Here is a 22435-nt window from a genome sequence, read left to right on the forward strand (position 1 = left end):
GCCCTGCGTGTGGGCTCTGATGGAATGGTCCCTAGTTGCACAATACTAGATCATGGTAGCAGGAGCAATGGAAGAGATGGAGGAGAAATGATCTGTTCAGAGGTTGAATTCACTCCCCAGACCCAGCGCAGTGGGTTCTAGTGGCTCTGAATACAAGACCTGCTCTACACTAAGGGGGGGGCGGGAGGAGGAGGAAATAGATTTAAGATACGCAACTTCAGCTACAAGAATAGCGTAGCAGAAGTTGATGTATCTTAGATCGACTTACAATTACTTACTTTGCGTCCTCGCGGCACGGGATGGATGGCTGTGGCTCCCCTGCTGCCTTTTCTTCCACTTGTCGCCAAGCTGAAGTTCAGCAGTCGACGGGAGAGTGATCGGGGATTGGTTTATCGCGTCTACACTACACACGATAAATCGATCCCCGATAGATCGATTGCTACCCGCTTATCCAGTGGGTAGTGTAGACGGAGTTCAAGAAGCAATTAAGTGATGCACAATTTACTCCTGAGGGCATTCTGCACCAAAACATTTAAAAATTCTGTGCACAATATTTTAAAATTCTGCAAGTTTTATTTGTCAATAAATAAATGCACAGGCTCCAGCATGGCAGTGGGGAGCATAGGCCACTGGCTGCATGAAAGTGGGAGATCACCCTGCAGCCCCCCTACCACCCACCCCTGGGACCCGGACTCAGCGGTGAGGCTGCACCCGACGCTGACACAGCACAAGACCTGGGCCTGCTCCAGAAACACCCTGGGGCCCTGCTCCTCTGTGCCTGGTGCACCAGGTGTGGAGCAGGCAGACTCAACCAAGCAGGATCCAAGTGTGGAGGGGTTCAGTGTGGGGGGATCCAGGTGTGGGGTGACATGGTTCTGTGTGGGACAATCTGGATGCAGGCAACTCAGTGGGGGATCAAGGTATGAGAAGATCTGGATGCACAGAGGCTCGTTGGGGGTAGGGTTCCAGGTGCAGGGGCAATGAGACCCTGCAGGAGCTTCTAGGTGAAGGTGGTTGGGGCTCAGTGGAGGGGACTGGGTGTGGGGGTCTCAGCTGGGAGGTCTGGGTGCTGAGGAGTGGGGCTGGTTTGGGGTCTGGGTGCAGCTAGTTAGAGGTCAGTGGTAAGGGGGTCTGGGTGTGGGGGCTCAGGGAGGTGGGACTCATCAGGGTGGGGAGATCAGTGGGGGGTAGTTTAGGTGAAGAGGTGGGGCTCTGGAGGCAGGGGGTCTGGGTGCAGGGGGCTCCGCATGCAGGGGTTGAGGTACGGGATGAGGCTTGGCTGGGGTGTCTGGGTATGGGTGTTCTGGATGCACGGGGATTAGATGGATGGGAGAGCAACTCCTGGTACAGTGATCCCTCCTCCCACAGGTGAGGAGCGATGAGGGCAGGAAGCAGGGGTGGATGCTGTGCTTACTGCAGCTAGGGGAAGTTTCTGGGGAGGTCTAACACAGCTCCAGCCACTCCTTTCAGGGGAAGAGGAAATCCTGTCCTCTCCTGCCTCCAGCTCAGCAGGAACTAGCAGCTGATCCCAGCTCAGGGTAGGAGTCGCTGGCTGGGGTACTTCTCCGCTGGCTGCTCTGGGTGCATGAAACGATGTATCTGCTCTATTGGAGAGAATGGTGCATGACTGCTCTTGCAGCTTCCCTATCAGAAAGTCATTTTTCTGCAGGGAAGCAAAGAAATCTACAGGGGACATGAATTCTGTGCAGTGGCACAGAATTCCCCTAGGAGTAACAATTCCCCATATGCCACTGCACTAAGTACTCCTTCTGTCTCTTGTCTTCCTTTGATATAGGGGAAGGAAGAGTGGGATTGTAAAGCTCCACCCTGCGGAAGTGCTGCCATCTCGGCTTTGGAATGAGGGGACAGATGTAAGTAGAATGCTTTTTCCACCCCGCCCCCCAACTGTTCCTTGTATTCTTTTACTTTTCTCCAAAGGAAAGGAGGGCAGAGCGATTCAGCTGTCACTATTGGCCACTGTGTGCGCTGAGTGCTAGGACACTGGTTCTATAAGGGACTCTGTTCCCTCTTAACACTGTGGGAAGGGCCAGGAGGTCATGACCCCTGTTCATGGACCCCCTTGGGTTGAGAACCCCTGCGCTGGGGAATAGCCAGTAATTGTGTTACCTGGAACAAAGACCCATATGTTCTATAAAGAGAGCGTCCCAACCGCATGCTTTTCTTCCAGTAACTTTTGATCCTCTTCTTTTCTGATAACGGTTCTTCAGAACCTGTGACCCCATGGAAATGCCAGCCTTCTATTTACCATTAGCATTTGGAAGGCGCCCATTCCCAGCAAAAAACCAGTCATGCGCTCTGGGTCTGTGGGGCGTGAAAGCCAGCCCTGCTCTCAACCTTCCCTCCAAACTCCAGGCTAATCTAACCTGGATTTGATTCAATGCCCATGCATTGACCTGCTGGTGCAGGTATAGCTATGTTCACATGTGACCGCAGGGATGCAGAGACCCCCCCCCCTCCCCCCGGCATGTTCCACGTGAAAGTGATTTTACATGTTTCGCTCTGTGTGGGGTGTAGTCAGACTCTGTGCAGGCTGCATGGTCTGTTTCTGAGTAACAGGGTCACAGAGCTGTCACTTGGCCCCTTGAGGATGCATACGTGAGTGTTCTGTGCAATTTCAGGTCAGATTAGAGACTTGCTGGGAAACTTAAACCACGAATCTTGTTCAGGGCCACCGGGGGGAGGGGGGAAAGTGGGACAATTTGCTCCGGGCCCTGCAGGGGCCCCCCCAGAGTTTTTTCGGGGGGTCTTTCCTCTGGGCAGCCCTGATCTTGTTAGTCTCTAAGGTGTCACAAGGACTCCTTGTTTTTTTTTTCCTGATACAGACTAACATGGCTACCACTGAAACCTGAATCTAGTGCAGTCATTAAGGAGTAATTAATGCATGTGTGTGTGTCTGCTAAGCAAAATGTTATCTGATACCGCTGGCCAGTGCGTTACCGAATATCACTGAAAAGGCTTCCTTATTTCTGTTATTCAGTAACAGAAATCATATGCAAATGCTTCCCTGAAAGCAGGGTTTTACCTAATAAAAAGGATTGTCTGTTAAAAAGCCTCCAGGTACAATCACCTTGAGAGAAGCAACAAGGGGCAGAGGGCACTGGCAGGGATGCATGGGCGTGGGTGACTGTAGCAAGATTTGTTTTCTAGGGTAGTGGCAATTTCTCCCCTCTGCTCAGCGAGAGCAGAGGGTGGGCAGACTGCAGCATTGAGCATCTGTGAGTGAGGTAGAATCCCTCTCCGGCTGAGCGAAACATGCCTAGAGGGGAAGTGCAGTTTTGCTACAGAATGGCACAGATGTGATGTTCATGTCATTTTGCTATCGGGGAGTTTGCCAAGATCGCTACCGGGGAGTTCCACTGTGTGCAGTAATTAGAGTGAGACAGAAGGTGCAATGACATCAGGGTGGGGTGGAAATGACCTGCTATACATGGTACTGGCTAGCTGGCCTGAGTTCTACATCTCAGTGTGCAGTCTGTGCCGATTCGTATTGGAAATAGAATCAGTTCAACAATAAACTGTCCCCTTGATCTCTTTCTCTGGCCCACCCCCGTTGGTCTGTGCTCTTTCCAGTTGCCCAGTTTGCACAGGCTGCCCCCTTGGGTTTGTCCCATGGTGTCCTCCCAACACAACACACAACGGTTTTTGCATTTCCTTTCCGGCTTTGCTGCTGCTTGGGCTAACACCAGCCGGTGGTCTGAGCGGTGCCAATCACAGTCCACCTGTCCTGGCTCTAAGTCAGCAAAGTCCTTCCCTATTTAGCAAACTGCGTCAGCTCACATCTGAGTTTATGCATGTACCTATGTCCCTTTGAAGTCAATGAGATTTAAGCATATGCTTCAGAGCTTTGTTGAACTGGGTCTTCTGGGACTGGAGGACTAATTCTTAAGCTGGCCCTGTTGGCTTTTAGACCGGGCAGAGACCTGTCCCTGTGAGGCCTCCTTATCATGCCTCATCCTTATCGGTGCTTTGACCCATGTGAGGTGTCAGGGCCCTATCTCTGTGCTGTAGGTCAGCAAATGTCTAGGGGATCCACCCATGGACCAGGACCCCATGGTTAGGCTCTGTTCAATAGATGCATACCCGTTTTTTTGTAATAGCAGTGCCAAGTCTAGTGTCAAAAGTGAGATGCTGTAACTGGGACAAGGCTGCAGTTCTCCCTTCTGCTCCCTCAAATCACTGGCCTCTTCTAGAATAGAGTGTGTACTGTCGTAATGTCAGCCCGGCACACGGTAGGCCCAGGGGAATCCACATTGTGGTGCCGAAAGGAACAATCCCAAGCTGTCACTCATGCTGCTCTGCCCATCAGTGGAACCAAAGACAGGGAGCATTACATCCCTCGGAAATCCCTTCTGCTCCCCAACTCTGGATGCCGCCAGCAGCAGTAGTGTTACCTAATGGTTAGAGCAGTGAATGGCAACTCGGTGCTCCCGGGCTCTGGTCTTTTCCTGCTGTGTGATCCTGAGCGATTCACTGAATCCGCTGCACAGCAGAAGTTACCCACCTGTAAAACCCACCTTTCCTGCTTCGCAGGGGTATTAACAAATAAATGAACATAAATCGCTTTAAAGCTGCCCAGATGGAAGTCTCTCTGGAATGGCTGTAGCTCCCTTCAGTGCTGCAAACAGCTTGGAAGTGTCGGGAACGTAAAAGTACGTCTCCGGTAACTCAAACTGCGCCTAGGCCAGATCCGGCTGCAGCCTGCTCTAGGGAAACTTCCTCCTCTGGAACTATGCTGATATAGCTACAGGGGCTAGGGAGCTACAGCTTTACAGGGTGGGAGGGAGCCTCTAATGTAGACCCCCCCAGAGCACTGCAAAATGGACCTACCCTAGCAACTTCCATGGCGGTTTGCGCTTGTCACCTTCTCGGTGTAAGACAACGCAGTGTAGCTAGAGCTTTCCTGCATAGATCAGGGTGTTCACAGGGGCCAGGAGACCAGAACACTGATCCATCCTGCTGCTAGCCAGTCTCTGCCACTCTAGAGGAGAGCAAAGAGACCCTTAATTCGCATGTCTCTTGAGTGGAGGTAAGCGGGAGACTCAATGGCAAACGTCAGGCCAGTTCCCGTTTGTAGTGGAACAGTTAAGGTGCCAGAGGAGAGGATTGATTTCAGGTGACGACGAGGCTACCGTACTAGGTGAGCCCTTAACCAGGGACTTTATTTTTCCTGCAAATAGAGCTTTATTAATGTTGTCTTTGTATTAATGAGGACAAAAAGCTCTGAGTACACAGTGCAGGAGGAGGCAGTGCGCTCGGCACTCCCAGACAAGAAAACCAGGGCTCTTCCCTGACCTTTTCCGGAGGTGTAAGTGAGTCTTTTAAAGCAACACAAAACAAAAATAAAGCAAAACTTTGGTTATCCAAAGAGACCTGGGAGGGAAGCTCAAATGCATTGTTGGGCCTTTGATCTGCTTGGCCAATAGGGATTTAGGCTGAATTCAAGTTTACAGGCTCGTGAGGTTTTTGGATTATGGCTCTGAAACCTGCTCTTGACAAACCCTTTTCTGTTCCAATGGGTGGATTTTAGAGGTGTGAATATTTTTCTTTCCCGGTGACAGCTGAATAGAAACCTGACGTACTTTTACACACGGCCGCTGTGCTTAACCAGACAGACTGAGTCTGTACTGGATAGGAAAAAGAACAGGAGCACTTGTGGCACCTTAGAAACTAACAAATGTATTTGAGCATAAGTTTTCGTGGGCTACAGCCCAATTCATTGGATGCACAGACTGGAACATACAGCAGGAAGATATTTATACATACAGAGAACATGAAAAGGTGGAAGTAGCCATACCAACTGTAAGAGGTCAGTCAGTTGAGATGAGCTATCATCAGCAGGAGAAAAAAACCTTTGAAGTGATAATCGAGATGACCCATAGAAAGTGTGAGGATTCTTAATATGGGGAAATAGATTAGATTAGTGTAATGGCCCGACCATTCTCAGTCTTTGTTCAAACCTAAATTAATTGTATCTAATGGTTGGGTGCCACAAATACTGCTGTTATTTTTTGCAGATACAGATTAATACAGCTGCTACTTTGTACTAGATAGGGTGACCAGACAGCTAGTGTGAAAAATCGAGACGGAGGTGGGGGATATTAGATGCCTATATAAGACGAAGCCCCAAATATTGGGACATCTAATCACCCTCGTACTGGATCTCTTTGCTGCTTGCATGGGGGCCAAACCACAAGAAGGGGTGAAATGCACCATGTCTGTGGTTGTGCAATTGTGTTAGCTGATGCCTGCACCACCAGCCAAGTGGAGTTGGTGTAAGAGAGTGCTCTCCCTCGCTATTTTGGGAAAGCTCCCCTGCTTTTGACATGTGATGTAATGCACGGAGAACTGTGAGCAGAGAGTAGAATCTAAAGGGTAGGTGGAGATGACTTGGGTATTCCACTGTCTCCTTAAAAGAGAATGAATGTAAGGTCTGGTTGTGTTGGCCTTGGAGAGGACGGATGTGATCCATGAAGGGTCCCATTATTTATCTCTGGTTTGGAAAGCTGTGATCTTCTGGGAATTAACTTAGCAATGAAGTACAATGAAGCATGTTTTGACTTCCTGACACCTGTAAGCGGCATCGTGTACTCTTGACTCAAACCTGTACAAGGTTGGGAGGAGTGGAGGAGATGTATGTTCTTGCCAGATCAGTTTAATTATATGTACCTGACATGAGGCAGGACTGTAGAAATATCTTTTTTTTTTCTTTAATTGACTTGTTCTCTTTAAAGGGTAAGTTTGCATTTATTAAAACTGCCGCTTGCCCATATAAATTACTCTGGGATAAATGTTGTCTCCTTGATGCTTCTCCAGAAGACATTACCTTTGAAAGCCCAACCTTAGGGTGTCGCTGATTCCCTCCCCACAGAAATCTCCTGGGTTCCACCCAGCGATCATCCTTCTTACCCTCACGTAGCATCAGAGAGAAGGGCTGTGAACTCAGGATGGGAGCATTCTTTCTTGGAGCTGGCTGGGCCTCCTGGTTCTTTTGCCACCAGCCCTCTCCCTCTGAACTGAGGCAAGTTCAGCTCAGTCCCTGGCCCCCAACTTGCTTGGAGGTCAGGCTCCCACCTAGCTATCTCCTGCCATCCCACGGAGTGAAACAGACCTGGCATGTGTGTCTCTGATCCCTGAGGCATGCAGTGTTAAGTCTAAAGGCTTTTCTGTCGGGGCTTAAACCCAGCTCAGTAACAATCTCTCTTGCTGCCATCCCGAGTATTCTGTTGCGTTACAATCTGGAAAATGCCAGCATTGTGAGGGTTAAACACCAGCTGTTCCTTCTTTGGGGGGAGGATAAGTGTTTGGCATCCTCGGTCCACAGATCCGGAACTGGAGGGTCGTGTCCACCCGTCTGTTACAGACAAGCTGTTGCGGCCAATCCAAACACAGGCCTGTTCAAATCGCACTGTGTATCTCTCTGCTGTGAAATATCCCCAGTGGATGACTTCCAAAGCCGTACAGGCCAACCCGTAAACAGAGCAACAAGGCAACAGTGATAAACACAGAGGGAGTCTCTAGGGGCAGGTGGAGAGACGAGGTAACTGGAGTCCCTGAGTAAACACCTGCCTGGCTGGAGGCGTGCGGCGATTAAGAGGACAGCCCTCAGGACTAATGGTGTTTGAGGTGCAGGTGGTGAAAGCCGCAGGTAGGAGAAACCACACATCTGTCTAGGAGTGCTGCAAGGGATCGCTGTGGGTGGCAGGGAGATGGGAGGGTGATGGTGAAGGCCAGACCCCGGCTTGGAGCTTTAGGAAATCCACACAGTTACAAAACCCCAGGTAGTGCGGGAGGGGCGGCTTAATAGTAGGGATCGCTTTGATCTGCTTTTCATCAGGTGGCCAGGTCTCTGTATGTGCTCTGTAGAGCCCCTCCAATCCAAGGGCTAAATTAGTCATTCTCTAACCTAATCCTTGAGTATGACCCATGTGCCAGGGTCTGTTAGCCCATGACCCTACCCCCAAAGAGTTTACGCCTGGTTAGGACTAATCAGCCACACTTTTAAAGTGGCCTCTGATTTGGGGAGCCCAGCTTGAGGCCCCTTTGTGAGGTGCTGAGCGCTTGCATTTCCCACTGACTTCATCTGGACTGGCAGGACGCTCAATGCCCTGAAACACGGCTGCCCAGGGCGGGAAAGTAGGGCAATTTGCTCCAGGCCCTGGGCCCCACAGGGCCCGCCCCCCGAGAATGTCGGAGGCTCCCCCACTGCCTCCGCCTTGCCCCATCCCCCGCTGCCTCAGCCCACCGTGCCCAGGAGTGGTCCTGGACAGAGCTAAAGTGGTGTGGCTCCAGTGGGGCCTGAGCTGCTCCTGTGGGGCTGCGAGATGTGGCCGAGTGGAAGGACCTCAGGTCTCGCCGGAGCAACGCCGCTGCAGAGCTGTCCAGGGCTGCTCCTGGACGTGGCGTGCTGAGGCTCCGGGAGAGGGGGGAGGCGGAGTAAGTGGCATAGTAAGGGGGCTGGGACTGGGGTGGTTGGATAAGGGGCAGGGAGTCCCAGGGACAGTCAGGGGTTGGGGAAGGGGCAGAGGTTCTGGGGGGGGCGTGGTCAGGGAATCGGGGGGTTGGATCGTGGGCATTCTGGGGGTCTGTCAGGACTTGGCAGGGGGGTGGATAGGGGTTGGGGCAGTCAGGGGACAGGGAGCAGGGGGAGTTTGTGGGGGGTGGGGTCCTAGGGTGGTGGTTGGGGGTTCTTGGGAGGGACGGTCAGGGGAGAAGGAGCAGGATGGGTCGGGGATTCTGAGGGGAGTAGTCGGGGGGCAGGAAGTGGGTGGGGGTCGAATAGGGGGCAGGGCCAAGCTGTTTGGGGAGGCACAGCCTTCCCTACCCTAAAGCTCATTCAACAGTTTGAGGCTTGCAGACAGCTATTTAACACAAAGAGCCAAGTTGTTATCTTTTCCCTTAGGGCTACCATCCCTTTCACTTCTCAAATGCCAAATTATAGTCTACATTTAATTTCAGTGCCATAGGGAGATTCATGTCAGGGGAGGGTAGTTTCATTTAAAATTAGCCACTTTAGATTAACAATGATAGAGCCAAGAGAGCCATGGGGAAGGGAATCACATGAGAAGAGCAATATCCTACACCACCTGCCTCCTTCCCAACCCTATCAAGGGAGACATCCACTCCCCTGTATTCCCCGAAGCTCCAGAGGGGATAATTCAGTGGTTCTCAAACTTTTGTACTGGTGACCCCTTTCACATAGCAAACCTCTGTGTGCAACCCCCCTTATAAATTAAAAACACATTTTTGTATATTTAACACTATTATAAATGCTGGAGGCAAAGCAGGGTTTAAGGTGGAGGCTGACAGCTCGCAGCCCTCAGTAATAACCTTGTGACCCCCTGAGGGGTCCTGACTCGCAGTTTGAGACCCTCTGAGTTAATTTAATTTTAGCACCCTGTGTCCATTCACATGCATGTGCTATTTTGAGCTTTTCAGTTTTCACAACATAGGCTCATCCCAGATTCTGGAACAAGCTCAAATGCTCAATTCGTGGAGTATGTGCATAAGCTATACTAAAGACAAACCCACGGGAACTGTCTCCAGTTTGTGAGGGACCTCATGGAGCCAGTCTCTAGGAAACAGATAAATTCCTGGAGGTTAAGTCCATTAATGGCTATCAGACAGGATAGGTAAGGAATGATGTCCCTAGCCTCTGTTTGTCAGAGGGTGGAGATAGATGGCAGAAGAGAGATCACTTGATCATTACCTGTTAGGTTCACTCCCTCTGGGGCACTTGACATTGGCCACTGTAGGTAGACACGATACTGGGTTGGATGGACCTTTGGTCTGACCCAGTATGGCCATTCTTATGTTCTTATCTAAATGAACCCAAAGTTGTGGAGACAGATATGAGTTAAAGAAGCCATCAGAGCATCAGAAACCTGGAAAAATCTCTGACTGGATGGGCTCAGGCGTTTGGTCACAAGCTGAGGTGGTTCAAAAGTTTTGGATTTTTTTTTAAGCAGAATTTTTGTATTGTTTCTTTAAACAATCAAACACAGCAAGCAGCAAATATTTGGCGACACGCTTCTGACACCCCAAACCATGTTCAGGTTTTGGCAGACTAATTTCAGCTTTTCAATTAAAAAAAGCCACAACAAATTTTGAAGGAAAGCGGACAATGTCCATGATTTTTTCTACTTTTTAAAAACCCCTAGTTTTCGATCCAAAAGAAGTCTTTACAGAAAATATTTGTCCAGCCCTTTTAATGAGCTTTAGTGCCTTTTAGCACTAGCTGATGTTGAGAACCAGTGATACCTTGTAAAGGTGACCTGAAAAGAAGTTTTCTCAAAACTGGGTTTGTGCCGAGATGTGGAAGGTTTTTGAATGTTTATTTTTCCCAGGGCCGCGTGGGGGTGGGGTGGGGGGGGCAAGTGGGGCAATTTGCCCCGTGCCCTGCAGGGGCCCCCACAAGAATATAGTATTCTATAGTATTGAAACTTTTTTTTTATGGAAGGGGCCCCTGAAATTGCTTTGCCCCAGGCCCCCTGGATCCTCTGGGTGGCCCTGCCCTAAAAATCACATTCCACGTGTCTCCTACTCATTGCTTAATGTTCCCTGGCTGGAGTCCTAATAACGGCTCTGATCCTCCAAATCCACTCAGTAGAGTCTCTTCACAGTCAATAGCAGGTATGTAAACACTGGCAGAGCTGGAATGAGAAACAGCCTCAATACCCTGCCCCAGAGACCAGGGTTGGTCTGGCCAATAGACGAGAGTGCCTCCTCATCATGCCCCCATGAGCAGGAAAGTATTAGCTCCCCACTTGATACAGAACAAGGCAGAGAGGGATGTAAGAGCTGGATCTTGGAAGGCCCCTAAAGAGGCAGATAGGCACTGATGAAAATCACCTGAGGCGCCTAAATGCCTTTGAACATCTAGCCCAAGATCAGGGCAGGGAATTGGGGTCCCACGCTGGTTCCCACACTACAGCATCACCTCTTCTGTAACACTCGCAGCACCAAAGTGGGGGAGGTAACAGCTTCTATTGGACCAACTTCTGTTGGTGAGAGAGAGACGCTTTCTAGCCACACACTTCCCTCCCCCACCTTGTCTCGCTAATATCCAGGAACCAGCACGGCTACCCCACCACATGTTATCTCCAACGAGGTGAATGGGAAACAAAGAATTGTGGTTTGTTTGGGGAGCACTGGGTGTCCGTCCTGACTAAATAACTAAATTTAACAATCCTACGTGTGTGCAGTGGGAATATATAAAAATACATCCTTGGTAGGATATATAGCAGAGGGAGAATAGCAACAAAATCCAAATTGTGTCTTAATAACAAGGTCCAATTACTGTGCAAAGAAAGAAGTGGGTACATTCCAATCTCTGAAACGTAACAACAGACTAATTAATCAAACAGGAACTGCCACCTTGCCACTCTGCAGAGCTAGTTTAGGACCTGGGAAATTGAGCTCAGCATTTGAACGCATGGCAGACTCGGGAAATGCTCAGGATTCATGTGAGGTAAGCTCAGATGGGTTTTTATTATTAGAACTCCTTGGTTTTGTTATAAAGGAGCTGTGCTTGTGGACAGTGGTGCTTGTAGACTTTGACTTTAGAAGGTGACCAGCGATTTGGGGAGTCTTGGTAACTGGGTGTCTGGCTTGGGACGTGGTAAAGACATGGTAAAGGGTATACTTGAGCAGCTTGGCCTGCCTGTACCTGGGATGAATTTGTCAGGAAAGGTAAATGGGACACTGGATCCTCCCACCTGCCCAGGTGCTCTTACAACTGGCAGCAGGAGTGAACACCTTTGGGGAGATGCAATTATTCTGCAGTGCCTGCACCCTGTGCAGGAGTTATCGAATCACAGAGACTGGAGAGACCAGATCCCCATTCCAGTAGCCTCGTCTGTGTCCTTCACCCTGCGGTGCAGGGTTAGCCTCAGCACTCCAGCGTTGGAATGTTCCAGTGGATTAAACCAAGCAGCCTCTGTTCATCTTCTGATCGCCCTCTGTGTATATCTGCCCCTTGCTGTTATATAGCAGTGAATTCCACTCACCAACTCCTTTCACTTGTGAGAGTGATTACTAGAGAATTAAGGAGAAATCTACTAGTCTGAATGTGCTGGATGTATGCAGCTCTGGAATTGTTAGGAGCTTGTTTTCTCGGTATTGCAGCATTTAATTCCTAGGAGTCTGCTTTCTTCAGAGACAGTTTGGATGGTGTGAGGCAGAGTTGATGCAGCTGATTGCAGAGGGGAGACTTGCAGGCTGTGTGCATGCTCGCCCGTTCTGGTTCTGTTATTGTCCTGAATCTGAAAGATGGGAACAGAAAGTGTAGAATGATGGCTGCTCTTTGAGTAGTAAAAATATACAAGTGAGTTCAGTACTAGAGGGCTGCGTCCATGCTGTGAAAAGGATTTTGACAGATTGGAAAAGAATCAGAAAAGAGCTACAAAAATTATTCGAGGTCTGGGAAACCTCCCTTACAGTGAGAGACTAAGGGAGCTCAGTCTTTTTCGCTTAATAAAGAAGTTTGAGGTAATTCAATCTCTAAGCCCCTGGATGGGGCAATGATTTCTGATAGCAGAGGATGCTTTAATCTAGCAAATGCAGAGTGAGATCCAGTGGCCGGAGCTGGATAAAATCAGACTAGAAATAAGGTGCAGATTTTTAACAGCAAAGATGAGTAAACATTAGAACAATTTTCCCAGGGATGTGGTGGATCCTCCATTGCTTGAAATCTTCAAAAAGCTGCACTCCAATTCAGCCAGAAGTTATGGGCGTCATGCAGGAATCACTGGGTGAAATGCTAGGACGACTGACTAAATAAAGGGTCAGAATGGTCTCTTCTGGTCTTAAAATCTGAGTCTTTGAAAACAACAGCGAGGAAGGTGGTAGTTTTATTAGCAGGTGTTCTGAAAATTTGGCATATAGATAATCATCGCTTTCCTGATATGGAAACCAGTTCATCGAGACTTTGTAGGAGGGTTGAAAATTACAACAATAGAATAATGCAGTTTACTTCTCTATGCTATAGAGGTGGCCACTGGCACGTAGCCTTTTGTACAGATATAAACGTTGCGTGTTTATTTAATGCATGCAATAACATACAGAAGTGAAAATAATCTGTGAAAATGTTACACCAATAACTAAACATAGTGATTCACCTCTCCTGCCAGTTGGGGTCTCTTCTCAGTGAAAAATGGCTATGAAAGGTCCTCAGAGCATGACTAAGCCTTCCAGTCATCTTTACTCAAGATCAAGGGTCCCTAACGTGGTGCCCGTGTGTGCCATGGTGCCTGCAGGGGCATCTAAGTGCGCCTGTGTCCTGGCCGGCCGTCGAGCACCCGCTGAAATGCCGCCAAAATTCAGCCGCATTTTGGCGGCGACACTTCTGGATGATGCCGCTTGCCGCCAACAAGTGATGTCATCCAGAGGCATCGCTACTGAAATGCCACCAAATTTTGGCGGCATTTCGGCGGGTGCTCGACCGCCGCCACGGTCCTTCTTCTGGCGCCCGCCAGATGAAAAAGGTCGGGGACCACTGCTCAAGATGTATGTGGTGGGCATTTTACTTGGACCCTAAATCACATCCCCTGAATCCTTAGATGGTGATATATTGGTTAGGCAATTCATGTTCTCACACGTGCCCAGTTCAGACCCCAGGAAATCACATAATGAAACTGAGTGCATGGCCCTTTTGTCTGAGGATCTCAAAGTGTTCTGCAAACAGTAATTCTCACTCCCCTTCTCTCTGCCTGGTGATGTAGATGATATCCTCATTTTAGAAACTGGTAAACTGAAGCAAAGAGGGCTTACGGCCTGAAGTGCCCACTGATTCAGGATGCCCAACCTGAGACACCTGGAGGCTGATTTTCAGCAGTGCTGAGCACTTTCAGCTCTTGCTGACTTTGGTCAGAATTGTGGGTACTCAAAATCTCTGCAGATTAGCCACTGGATGCCTCCAATGGTACACCCAAAATGAGTGGGCACTTCTGGAAACGTGATCCAAACCATGGGGCCTGAAGTCAGAGAGGTGAAGGGTACAGCTGGGATTAGAAGTTGCTAGGAGGTATGGCTACTTCTGCTGTAATAAGTAGACTATTCTCATGCTCTTTCTGCCTGCAGAAAAGCACAGTTCATCCTCCTACTGTAATATGAGCCTATAGGGAGAGACAGGGAATTCACACACCCCTTTGGCTGAGTATAAGACTAGAAAAGGAGTTTGTTTTCTAAGAAGGGGAAAGGCAACCCCCTCTTCTCCCTCCTCCCCCTCTCCAAACTACCCCAACACCCTTGGCAAATATAAAATGCTTCCTACAGACCTTCCCTTCCGTGCCACCTCCTCAGCGTTGGCCTTAAACTTGGCAAAGTTGTTGCTAATGTACTAGGCACTAAATATTTCCATAAATATATTTTAGCTAGTACAAATCCATTTTAATTTAGTACAAAATAAGACTCAAGCTAACACTGAGAAGTGTGGGTCCACCAAACAGGGGACATAGACATTATGATATTGACAAGCTAAAATCCCTTGAAACACAGAAAGCCTTCATTCTGCAGTTAAAGAACAGGTTTCAGGCACTTGCAGCCCTGGATGAAGAGGAGGGGAATGCAGATAAGGAGATCAACAGTGAAGCCTGTCTAGACTACAGGCGGAAGAGGAGGTGTGGATTACACCCAGCACATGGAATGCCATAGAAACCAGATGAGCCCTGAAGAAAAAGGTTTTAGAGACAAAATCCCAGAAGCTAAAGGACAAATACCACGAGTAGTATAGTAAGGCACAACCGGGAGATCAAATGCCTTGTGATAGCAGACAAATGGCATTATATTGATGATCTGGCAACACAAGCAGAGGATGCAGCTGCTCATGGTGAACGAGGAACCTTCTACAAAATGATGCAGCTTATCAATGGTAAACGGCAGACACCAACGAACATTCTCATCAGGAACAAACAAGGACACCTATTAACAACTGAAAGAGAACAAGAAATGTGCTGGATAGAGCATTTCAAAGAATTGCTGAACAGGGAGCCACCCTAAGAGGAAGCAAACGTCCAGGAGGCAGAAGAAGATTTTGATTTTATGTGCCTATGGCACATTCTGCAGGCACATGGAATTCGTTTCCTTATAATCAACATCATCAAAAGCTTCTATTTCAACTTTACATGCTGTGTTGATCACAGTGAGCTCAATTTTGAAGTCAAAACAGGAGTACATCAGGGGTGTGTCATGCCTGCAATCCTCTTCAGCATTGCCATCGACTGGGTCATGCAGCGTACAACAGAAGACATGCCAAGAGGCATTAAATGGACATCTTTCTCATCCCTGGACTTCGCAGGTGATATCGCTCTCCTATCACAATCCAACACCATATACAAGAAAAAAGAATTTGACTCCACGCATTCAGCCAGCAAATTGGACTGAAAATCAACCGCAATAAGACCGATATCATGACCTTTAATATTGCCTCGCCATCACCAGTATGACTAGAGGATTATGTTCTCCCCAATGTAGAAACATTCATATACTTGGGCAGCACCATCAGCCAGGACGGTGGAACAAGCCAGGACACCCGGAACAAAATCAGTAAAGCTAGGAACACCTTCAGGAGCCTAAATACAGTCTGGAAATCATTAAAATACACCATCAGAACCAAACTCAAGGTTTATCAGAGCTGTGTACTTTCAACATGACTTTATAGTGCAGAATGCTGGGGAATGAGAAAGTATGACATCTCCAAACTGTCTCCATTCCATACAACCTGCCTCAGGAAAATCCTCTGTATCTTTTGGCCCAGAACAATCTCAAACCAAGATCTATTGACGATACAGTGCAGCCAAGAGGATCTGAGCGCCATCATTGGCAGATGGTGTTGGCGATGGATCAGTCATGTGCTTTGGATGGAAACTGATTCTGTCACCAGAGTAGCAAGAAGATGGACACCTGAAGGCAAGCGAAAATGAGGCTACCCGAAAACAACATGGTGAAGAGCTGTGGAAGCCGAGCTGAAAAACCTGGGGCACAGCTGGAGAGAACCATTGAAAGACTTGCCAGAAACAGACGGGAGTGGAGGAGCTTCGTCACTGCCCTGAACGCTAGAGGCGTAATAGGAACATGATGATGACGACAAATACATTTTAGTTTGGTACAAAATAAGGTGCTTCAATAACATAATAAATAGAAATGTTGTGTTCAAACTATCAAAATCAAAAAATGGTAACAAAGAAACATCATGAAATACATCAGGTGGCGTGTAAGTTGTGTATTCCAGTTGTTTGTTTTAGCCTATAAAGGTCGGGGTACTTCAACATACTCTTTTGTATGGCCTTGGGGACAGCAGAAATTCCCGCTGTGGACTGAGCCAATCCTTGCTACCAGGCACTAAAACTGTGCCTATGGGACAGTAAACCTGGCCGAGTGCCTTTGCCACCGAACTGCACCTGTGGTCTATCTTTGAGTAGCCTCGAGGCTGCCTTATCTGCTGTTAATAGTCATCAAATGGAAACTCAAAGGACAGAGGCACTGGGCAGCCTAAACAGCGTTACCACGGCAACGATATTCCATCCTTCATCACTTAACACTGTGCAGTACTATCGCAGTCTGCTGAGCCAGCTACCTGCTGAGACAGCACATGAAAAGAATACACACACACAAGCCAACTGACAACAACCTCCACCTGCTACTGTGTGTGGGAAACCACACGCTGCCTGGTGTTCACTAGGGTTTTACCTCTTGTTACCGTGCATTAGCTCACACGCAGTAAGAAAACACCTTTGTTCCTAGTGACGATGCACCCTAAATCCTTTCTTACCCCCTAGGGTTAAATCTCCTGCCTCATCTGCCCTGTTGTCCCCACTCTCGGCTGTTTGTCTACATGCCTAAGTGCTAATTTCTTGGCTGGGCTATGCTCGAGTGATTAATATTAGCATTGCTAGGGCTGCTGCATGTCTCCCCCAGACTGTGGCTCTGTCTGGGCTGGCTCTTTGTAGCTGAACAAGACTGTAATGAATGTCAGAGTTCTCTCTAGTCAGGAACTCTTACATTTGTTCTGCACCGTCCCATCTCCAGTCCCTTATGGATACATTGTTCCTGGCAAAGGATTCCTGTGCAGACGTGTGCTAATATTGCTTTGCTATTGGGTTCAGTCCTTCCCTGTTTTATTGTTTAAATAGCTAGCAAGTGCCAATCAAAAGGTTAGGGAGATAAAACAGCAGTACCTTTTAGTGCTACAGACTGAATCAATGCAACAGATGTGTGACGAGCAGGGGCCGTGTGCGCATGAGTGGAGTCTTTTTCCCCTGGGTGTACAAGTAAAGCTATGAGCTCCTCTTAGTGGCATTAAACACTTCTTGGTCCATTTCGGTATTGAAGCTTGAACTATAGCAGGACCCAACCCGACTGTTTCACAGATCGCACAGTCCTCCTCTCCTGGGGCATGTCTCCCAGATGGTTTGAACCCTGAGCACTCTTCCTTTCCTTGCATGGTACTGGAGAGGAGTTGTACTTTCAGAAGCACCAGACCTCCTCCCACACAGTAGGAGCTGGAACATGGCCTTCTCCACTTGAAGCCGGACTCTCAGCTGACCTTGCTGGTCACCCACATGCGTAATTCCTCCAGGCTTCCCATTACGCTCCCAGCTCCTTCACTAACGCTTTCCCCAGGGCACTAACTGGCCATCCGCTTCTGTCACCGGGACTGGCCCGATCTGCTGAAGGAAATGAGTTGCATTGGTTTCCAAGTCTGCTGGTGTCGAATGCACCTGCTGCGAGGGTGGTGCACTGTTCCTGGTACCAAAGCCAGCGCTGCAGGCCGTGAATAACTGGTGAACATTGGAGTGAAAAGTGCACTTGGCCCGCAGGGTGAGCTAAGCAGAAGTGAGCACTGTTGCTCTGAATGAGGACTGCGTATCACTGGAGTACGGGGTCCTGGTAGGAGTTGGGATAGGGTGTGAAATTCAACTGCTATGAATGTTTTGAAAAGTAAATAGTCCCTGGGATACAGAATGTTCAGCCATGCATTTGTTTCACATAATTAATTCCCTATAATTGCCCCCATCCCGCCTACAAATTAGCTAATTATCTTTACTTAGCTCTTTGATCACACTTGCGCTGTGGTTGTGTTTGGATTGCACAGTTTCCGCTTTGGCTGTTGGAATCTACTCTGTGATGGTGGCATCTCCTGGCTTCCGCAGGTGTCCCCTCCCCTGCCTGATGCCTCTCGCTCTTGGGCAATCTGACTTATGCTGAGTGTAAAATTTTGCTTTGCTCCATTTCCCCGTGTCACTCCTAGTTACTGCCTTGGAGCCTGCAGTGTCCATTCTCGTTTCTTCCTGCTGTTGAGAGATTAAACAACCAAACAATTTGATTCTTGTCCCCAAAACACACTGCTAGGCGCGGTTTGGCTAAAAGAGCGCGGTCAGACAGAACTACTAGGTCGGGCTAGTATGAAAGGGACATGCTGCGTTTAAGGACAGGCTGTTGAATTGGTCTGTGGCTTGTCTCGGGAAAGTCGGGGGGGCGGTGGCTGAAATGCAGAAACCTATTGCATGGAACTGGCTTCAGTCCAGCGTTCAGTCTCCTATGCAGAAAATCTGTTGTTTTGACAGTTCAGTATGGTTGCTGATGTTTCTCTGCTCCCTGCTCTCATGTCTAGTGATTGAGACTGTCAAAAATTACAGCAAGAACAGTGAGAAATGATTGTAATTTCTAGCTGCATATGTTCCCAAAACTTCAGCACCCCATCTGACAGGGGTGGTCTGTGGATGCTCCGACTACTGAACAGATGGCTAAATGTGGATTTACATGGCTAACTTTAGACACTTTGCGTGTGGGTGGGTAATATACAAACCCTCAGATGATGTAAATTGGCATGGAGTGATGCTGGTTTACGCCAGCTGAGTATGTGGCCTGTGATTAGACTTGTCAGAATTTAATTTTTATTCCTGAGTTTGACACATAATATTGATTTTTAAGCATTTATTTTTATTTTTGTCAATTTTAAAATGGTCACAGTTGTGCGAAATTATTGCTTTTAAGCCTTTTTTTTTTTTTAAAGATTAGTATTGATTTTAAATTCTCTCAGTTGTGGGGATTTATGGAGCATCAGACAATGGAGGGGTCAGACAGTAATTATTTAACGATAGAAGATGCTGAGATTCAAAAAGTTAAAGCTTTTTAACCGTTCAAACCCAACTGTCATCATCACATGTCAGAATTTTAGCCTTAAATCGAACTCTCATACTTTCGCAAGCAGCATGTTTCTTTCTTTGACTCTTCTTAAATTTTGATTCTCATCAGTGGGAATATTCTTTTCATTGGTTTGTGTGCGTATAGTGAAATTGATGTTTACTGATAAATCTAATCCCCAAGGTCAACCCATTATGTATATTATTGGCATATTTTCAGGCTGTATGATTATATAGCTTTTACTTGATCTTGGATTGTTTGGTATGTCTCTAAACTTGTAATAACATTGTATCAGAGTCTAGCAAAGCACCAGTGTATTTTCTATCTCTGTCATATCTCAGCTATATCCGAGGATGAAGTGGTGTACTCTCAGGCAGGACTGCAATTGGATATGATGCAAGAGCACTTACTAGGCTTGGCTAGAGCATAGGTGAACGAGGATGCATTGCTTTTTCATTTAGGATTGGTCTAACAGGTACCTAACTGATTTATGGGAGCTCATTAATTGCTTAATTAGACATGTCTCACCTAATGTTCCCTCTTCTGTGGAGGCCTTAGCTGCACTGTAAAGGTCTCTTCCAATTTCTTGTAAACTGGAAACATGACGGGAGCCTTAAATGCTTCCAACTGCTCACTAAATGGAAAAAACAATAGAGAGAGTTTCCTCGAAGGATAGCTCTAACACTGGAGTTAACTTGAGAGAGTTTCCCCGGGTGAAGATGGGCTTGGCCGGAACTTCTCCCTTCCCTTTGTGATTACTGTAGACTTTGCATCAAAGGGGTAGCCGTGTTAGTCTGGATCTGTAAAAGCAGCAAAGAATCCTGTGGCACCTTATAGACTAACAGACGTTTTGGAGCATGAGCTTTCGTGGGTGAATACCCACTTCCTCAGATGCATGTAGTGGAAATTTCCAGGGGCTGGTATATATATGCTAGCAAGCAAGCTAGAGATAACGAGGTCAGTTCAATCAGGGAGGATGAGGCCCTGTTCTAGCAGTTGAGGTGTGAAAACCAAGAGAGGAGAAACTGGTTCTCTAGTTGGCAAGCCATTCACAGTCTTTGTTCAATCCTGAGCTGATGGTGTCAAATTTGCAGATGAACTGAAGCTCAGCAGTTTCTCTTTGAAGTCTGGTCCTGAAGTTTTTTTGCTGCAGGATGGCCACCTTAAGGTCTGCTATAGTGTGGCCAGGGAGGTTGAAGTGCTCTCCTACAGGTTTTTGTATATTGCCATTCCTAATGTCTGATTTGTGTCCATTTATCCTTTTCCGTAGAGACTCTCCAGTTTGGCCGATGTACATAGCAGAGGGGCATTGCTGGCATATGATGGCATATATTACATTGGTGGACGTGCAGGTGAATGAACCAGTGATGGTGTGGCTGATCTGGTTAGGTCCTGTGATGGTGTCGCTGGTGTAGATATGTGGGCAGAGTTGACATCGAGGTTTGTTGCATGGATTGGTTCCTGAGCTAGAGTTATTATGGTGCGGTGTGCAGTTACTGGTGAGAATATGTTTCAGGTTGGAAGGTTGTCTGTGAGCAAGGACTGGCCTGCCACCCAAGGCCTGTGAAAGTGTGGGATCATTGTCCAGGATGGGTTGTAGATCCTTGATGATGCGTTGGAGAGGTTTTAGCTGGGGGCTGTATGTGATGGCCAGTGGAGTCCTGTTGGTTTCTTTCTTGGGTTTGTCTTGCAGTAGGAGGCTTCTGGATACACGTCTGGCTCTGTTGATCTGTTTCCTTATTTCCTCCTGCGGGTATTGTAGTTCTGAGAATGCTTGTTGGAGATTTTGTAGGTGTTGGTCTCTGTCTGAGGGGTTAGAGCAGATGCGGTTGTACCTCAGTGCTTGGCTGTAGACAATGGATCGTGTGATGTGTCCGGGATGGAAGCTGGAGGCATGAAGGTAGGCATAGCAGTCAGTAGGTTTTCGATATAGGGTGGTGTTAATGTGACCATCACTTATTTGCACCGTGGTGTCAAGAAAGTGGACCTCCCATGTAGATTGGTCCAGGCTGAGGTTGATGGTGGGGTGGAAGCTGTTGAAATCGTGGTGGAATTCTTCCAGAGTCTCCTCCCATGGGTCCAGATGATGAAGATGTCATCAATGTAGCGTAGGTAGAGAAGGGGCGTGAGTGGACGAGAGCTGAGGAAGCGTTGTTCCAGGTCAGCCATAAAGATATTGGCATATTGTGGGGCCATGCGGGTGCCCATAGCAGTACCATTGATCTGGAAATATATATTGTCATCAAATTTGAAATAGTTGTGTGTAAGTATAAAGGCACAGAGCTCAGCAGCCAGTTGTGCTGTGGCATCATCAGGGATGGTGTTCCTGACAGCTTGTATTCCATCTGTGTGTGGGATGTTTGTGTAGAGAGCCTCTACATCCATGGTGGCTAGCCACCATGGATGTAGAGGCTCTCTACACAAACATACAAGCTGTCAGGAACACTATCCCTGATGATGCCACAGCACAACTGGCTGCTGAGCTCTGTGCCTTTATACTGACACACAACTATTTCAAATTTGATGACAATATATATCTCCAGATCAATGGCACTGCTATGGGCACCCTCATGGCCCCACAATATGCCAATATCTTTATGGCTGACCTGGAACAACGCTTCCTCAGCTCTCGTCCACTCACGCCCCTTCTCTACCTACGCTACATTGATGACATCTTCATCATCTGGACCCATGGGAAGGAGACTCTGGAAAAATTCCACCACGATTTCAACAGCTTCCACCCCACCATCAACCTCAGCCTGGACCAATCTACACAGGAGGTCCACTTTCTTGACACCACGGTGCAAATAAGTGATGGTCACATTAACACCACCCTATATCGAAAACCTACTGACTGCTATGCCTACCTTCATGCCTCCAGCTTCCATCCCGGACACATCACACGATCCATTGTCTACAGCCAAGCACTGAGGTACAACCGCATCTGCTCTAACCCCTCAGACAGAGACCAACACCTACAAAATCTCCACCAAGCATTCTCAAAACTACAATACCCGCACGAGGAAATAAGGAAACAGATCAACAGAGCCAGACGTGTACCCAGAAGCCTCCTACTGCAAGACAAACGCAAGAAAGAAACCAACAGGACTCCACTGGCCATCACATACAGCCCCCAGCTAAAACCCCTCCAACGCATCATCAAGGATCTACAACCCATCCTGGACAATGATCCCATACTTTCACAGGCCTTGGGTGGCAGGCCAGTCCTTGCCCACAGATAACCTTCCAACCTGAAACATATTCTCACCAGTAA

At 48.0% G+C, this 22435-nt stretch overlaps 1 protein-coding gene across 20 annotated transcripts in view; it reads left to right on the forward strand.

The window, feature by feature from the left end:
* ST3GAL4 (ST3 beta-galactoside alpha-2,3-sialyltransferase 4) overlaps positions 1-22435 on the forward strand; it is a 179993-nt gene that overhangs the window by 92104 nt on the left and 65454 nt on the right. For 12 of the 20 annotated variants that reach the window (XM_050921697.1, XM_050921684.1, XM_050921699.1 and 9 more), the window contains exon 2: positions 1796-1871. In XM_050921697.1, coding sequence (XP_050777654.1) covers positions 1796-1871 — 76 coding nt within the window. Of the gene's footprint in view, positions 1-1794; positions 1872-7342; positions 7667-11384; positions 11489-22435 lie in introns of those variants that run through there. The other 8 variants (XM_050921690.1, XM_050921687.1, XM_050921688.1 and 5 more) reach the window with 4 other exon arrangements.

The sequence above is a fragment of the Gopherus flavomarginatus genome, chromosome 13, assembly GCF_025201925.1.
Source record: "Gopherus flavomarginatus isolate rGopFla2 chromosome 13, rGopFla2.mat.asm, whole genome shotgun sequence".
In the NCBI taxonomy this organism is placed as follows: domain Eukaryota; kingdom Metazoa; phylum Chordata; order Testudines; family Testudinidae; genus Gopherus; species Gopherus flavomarginatus.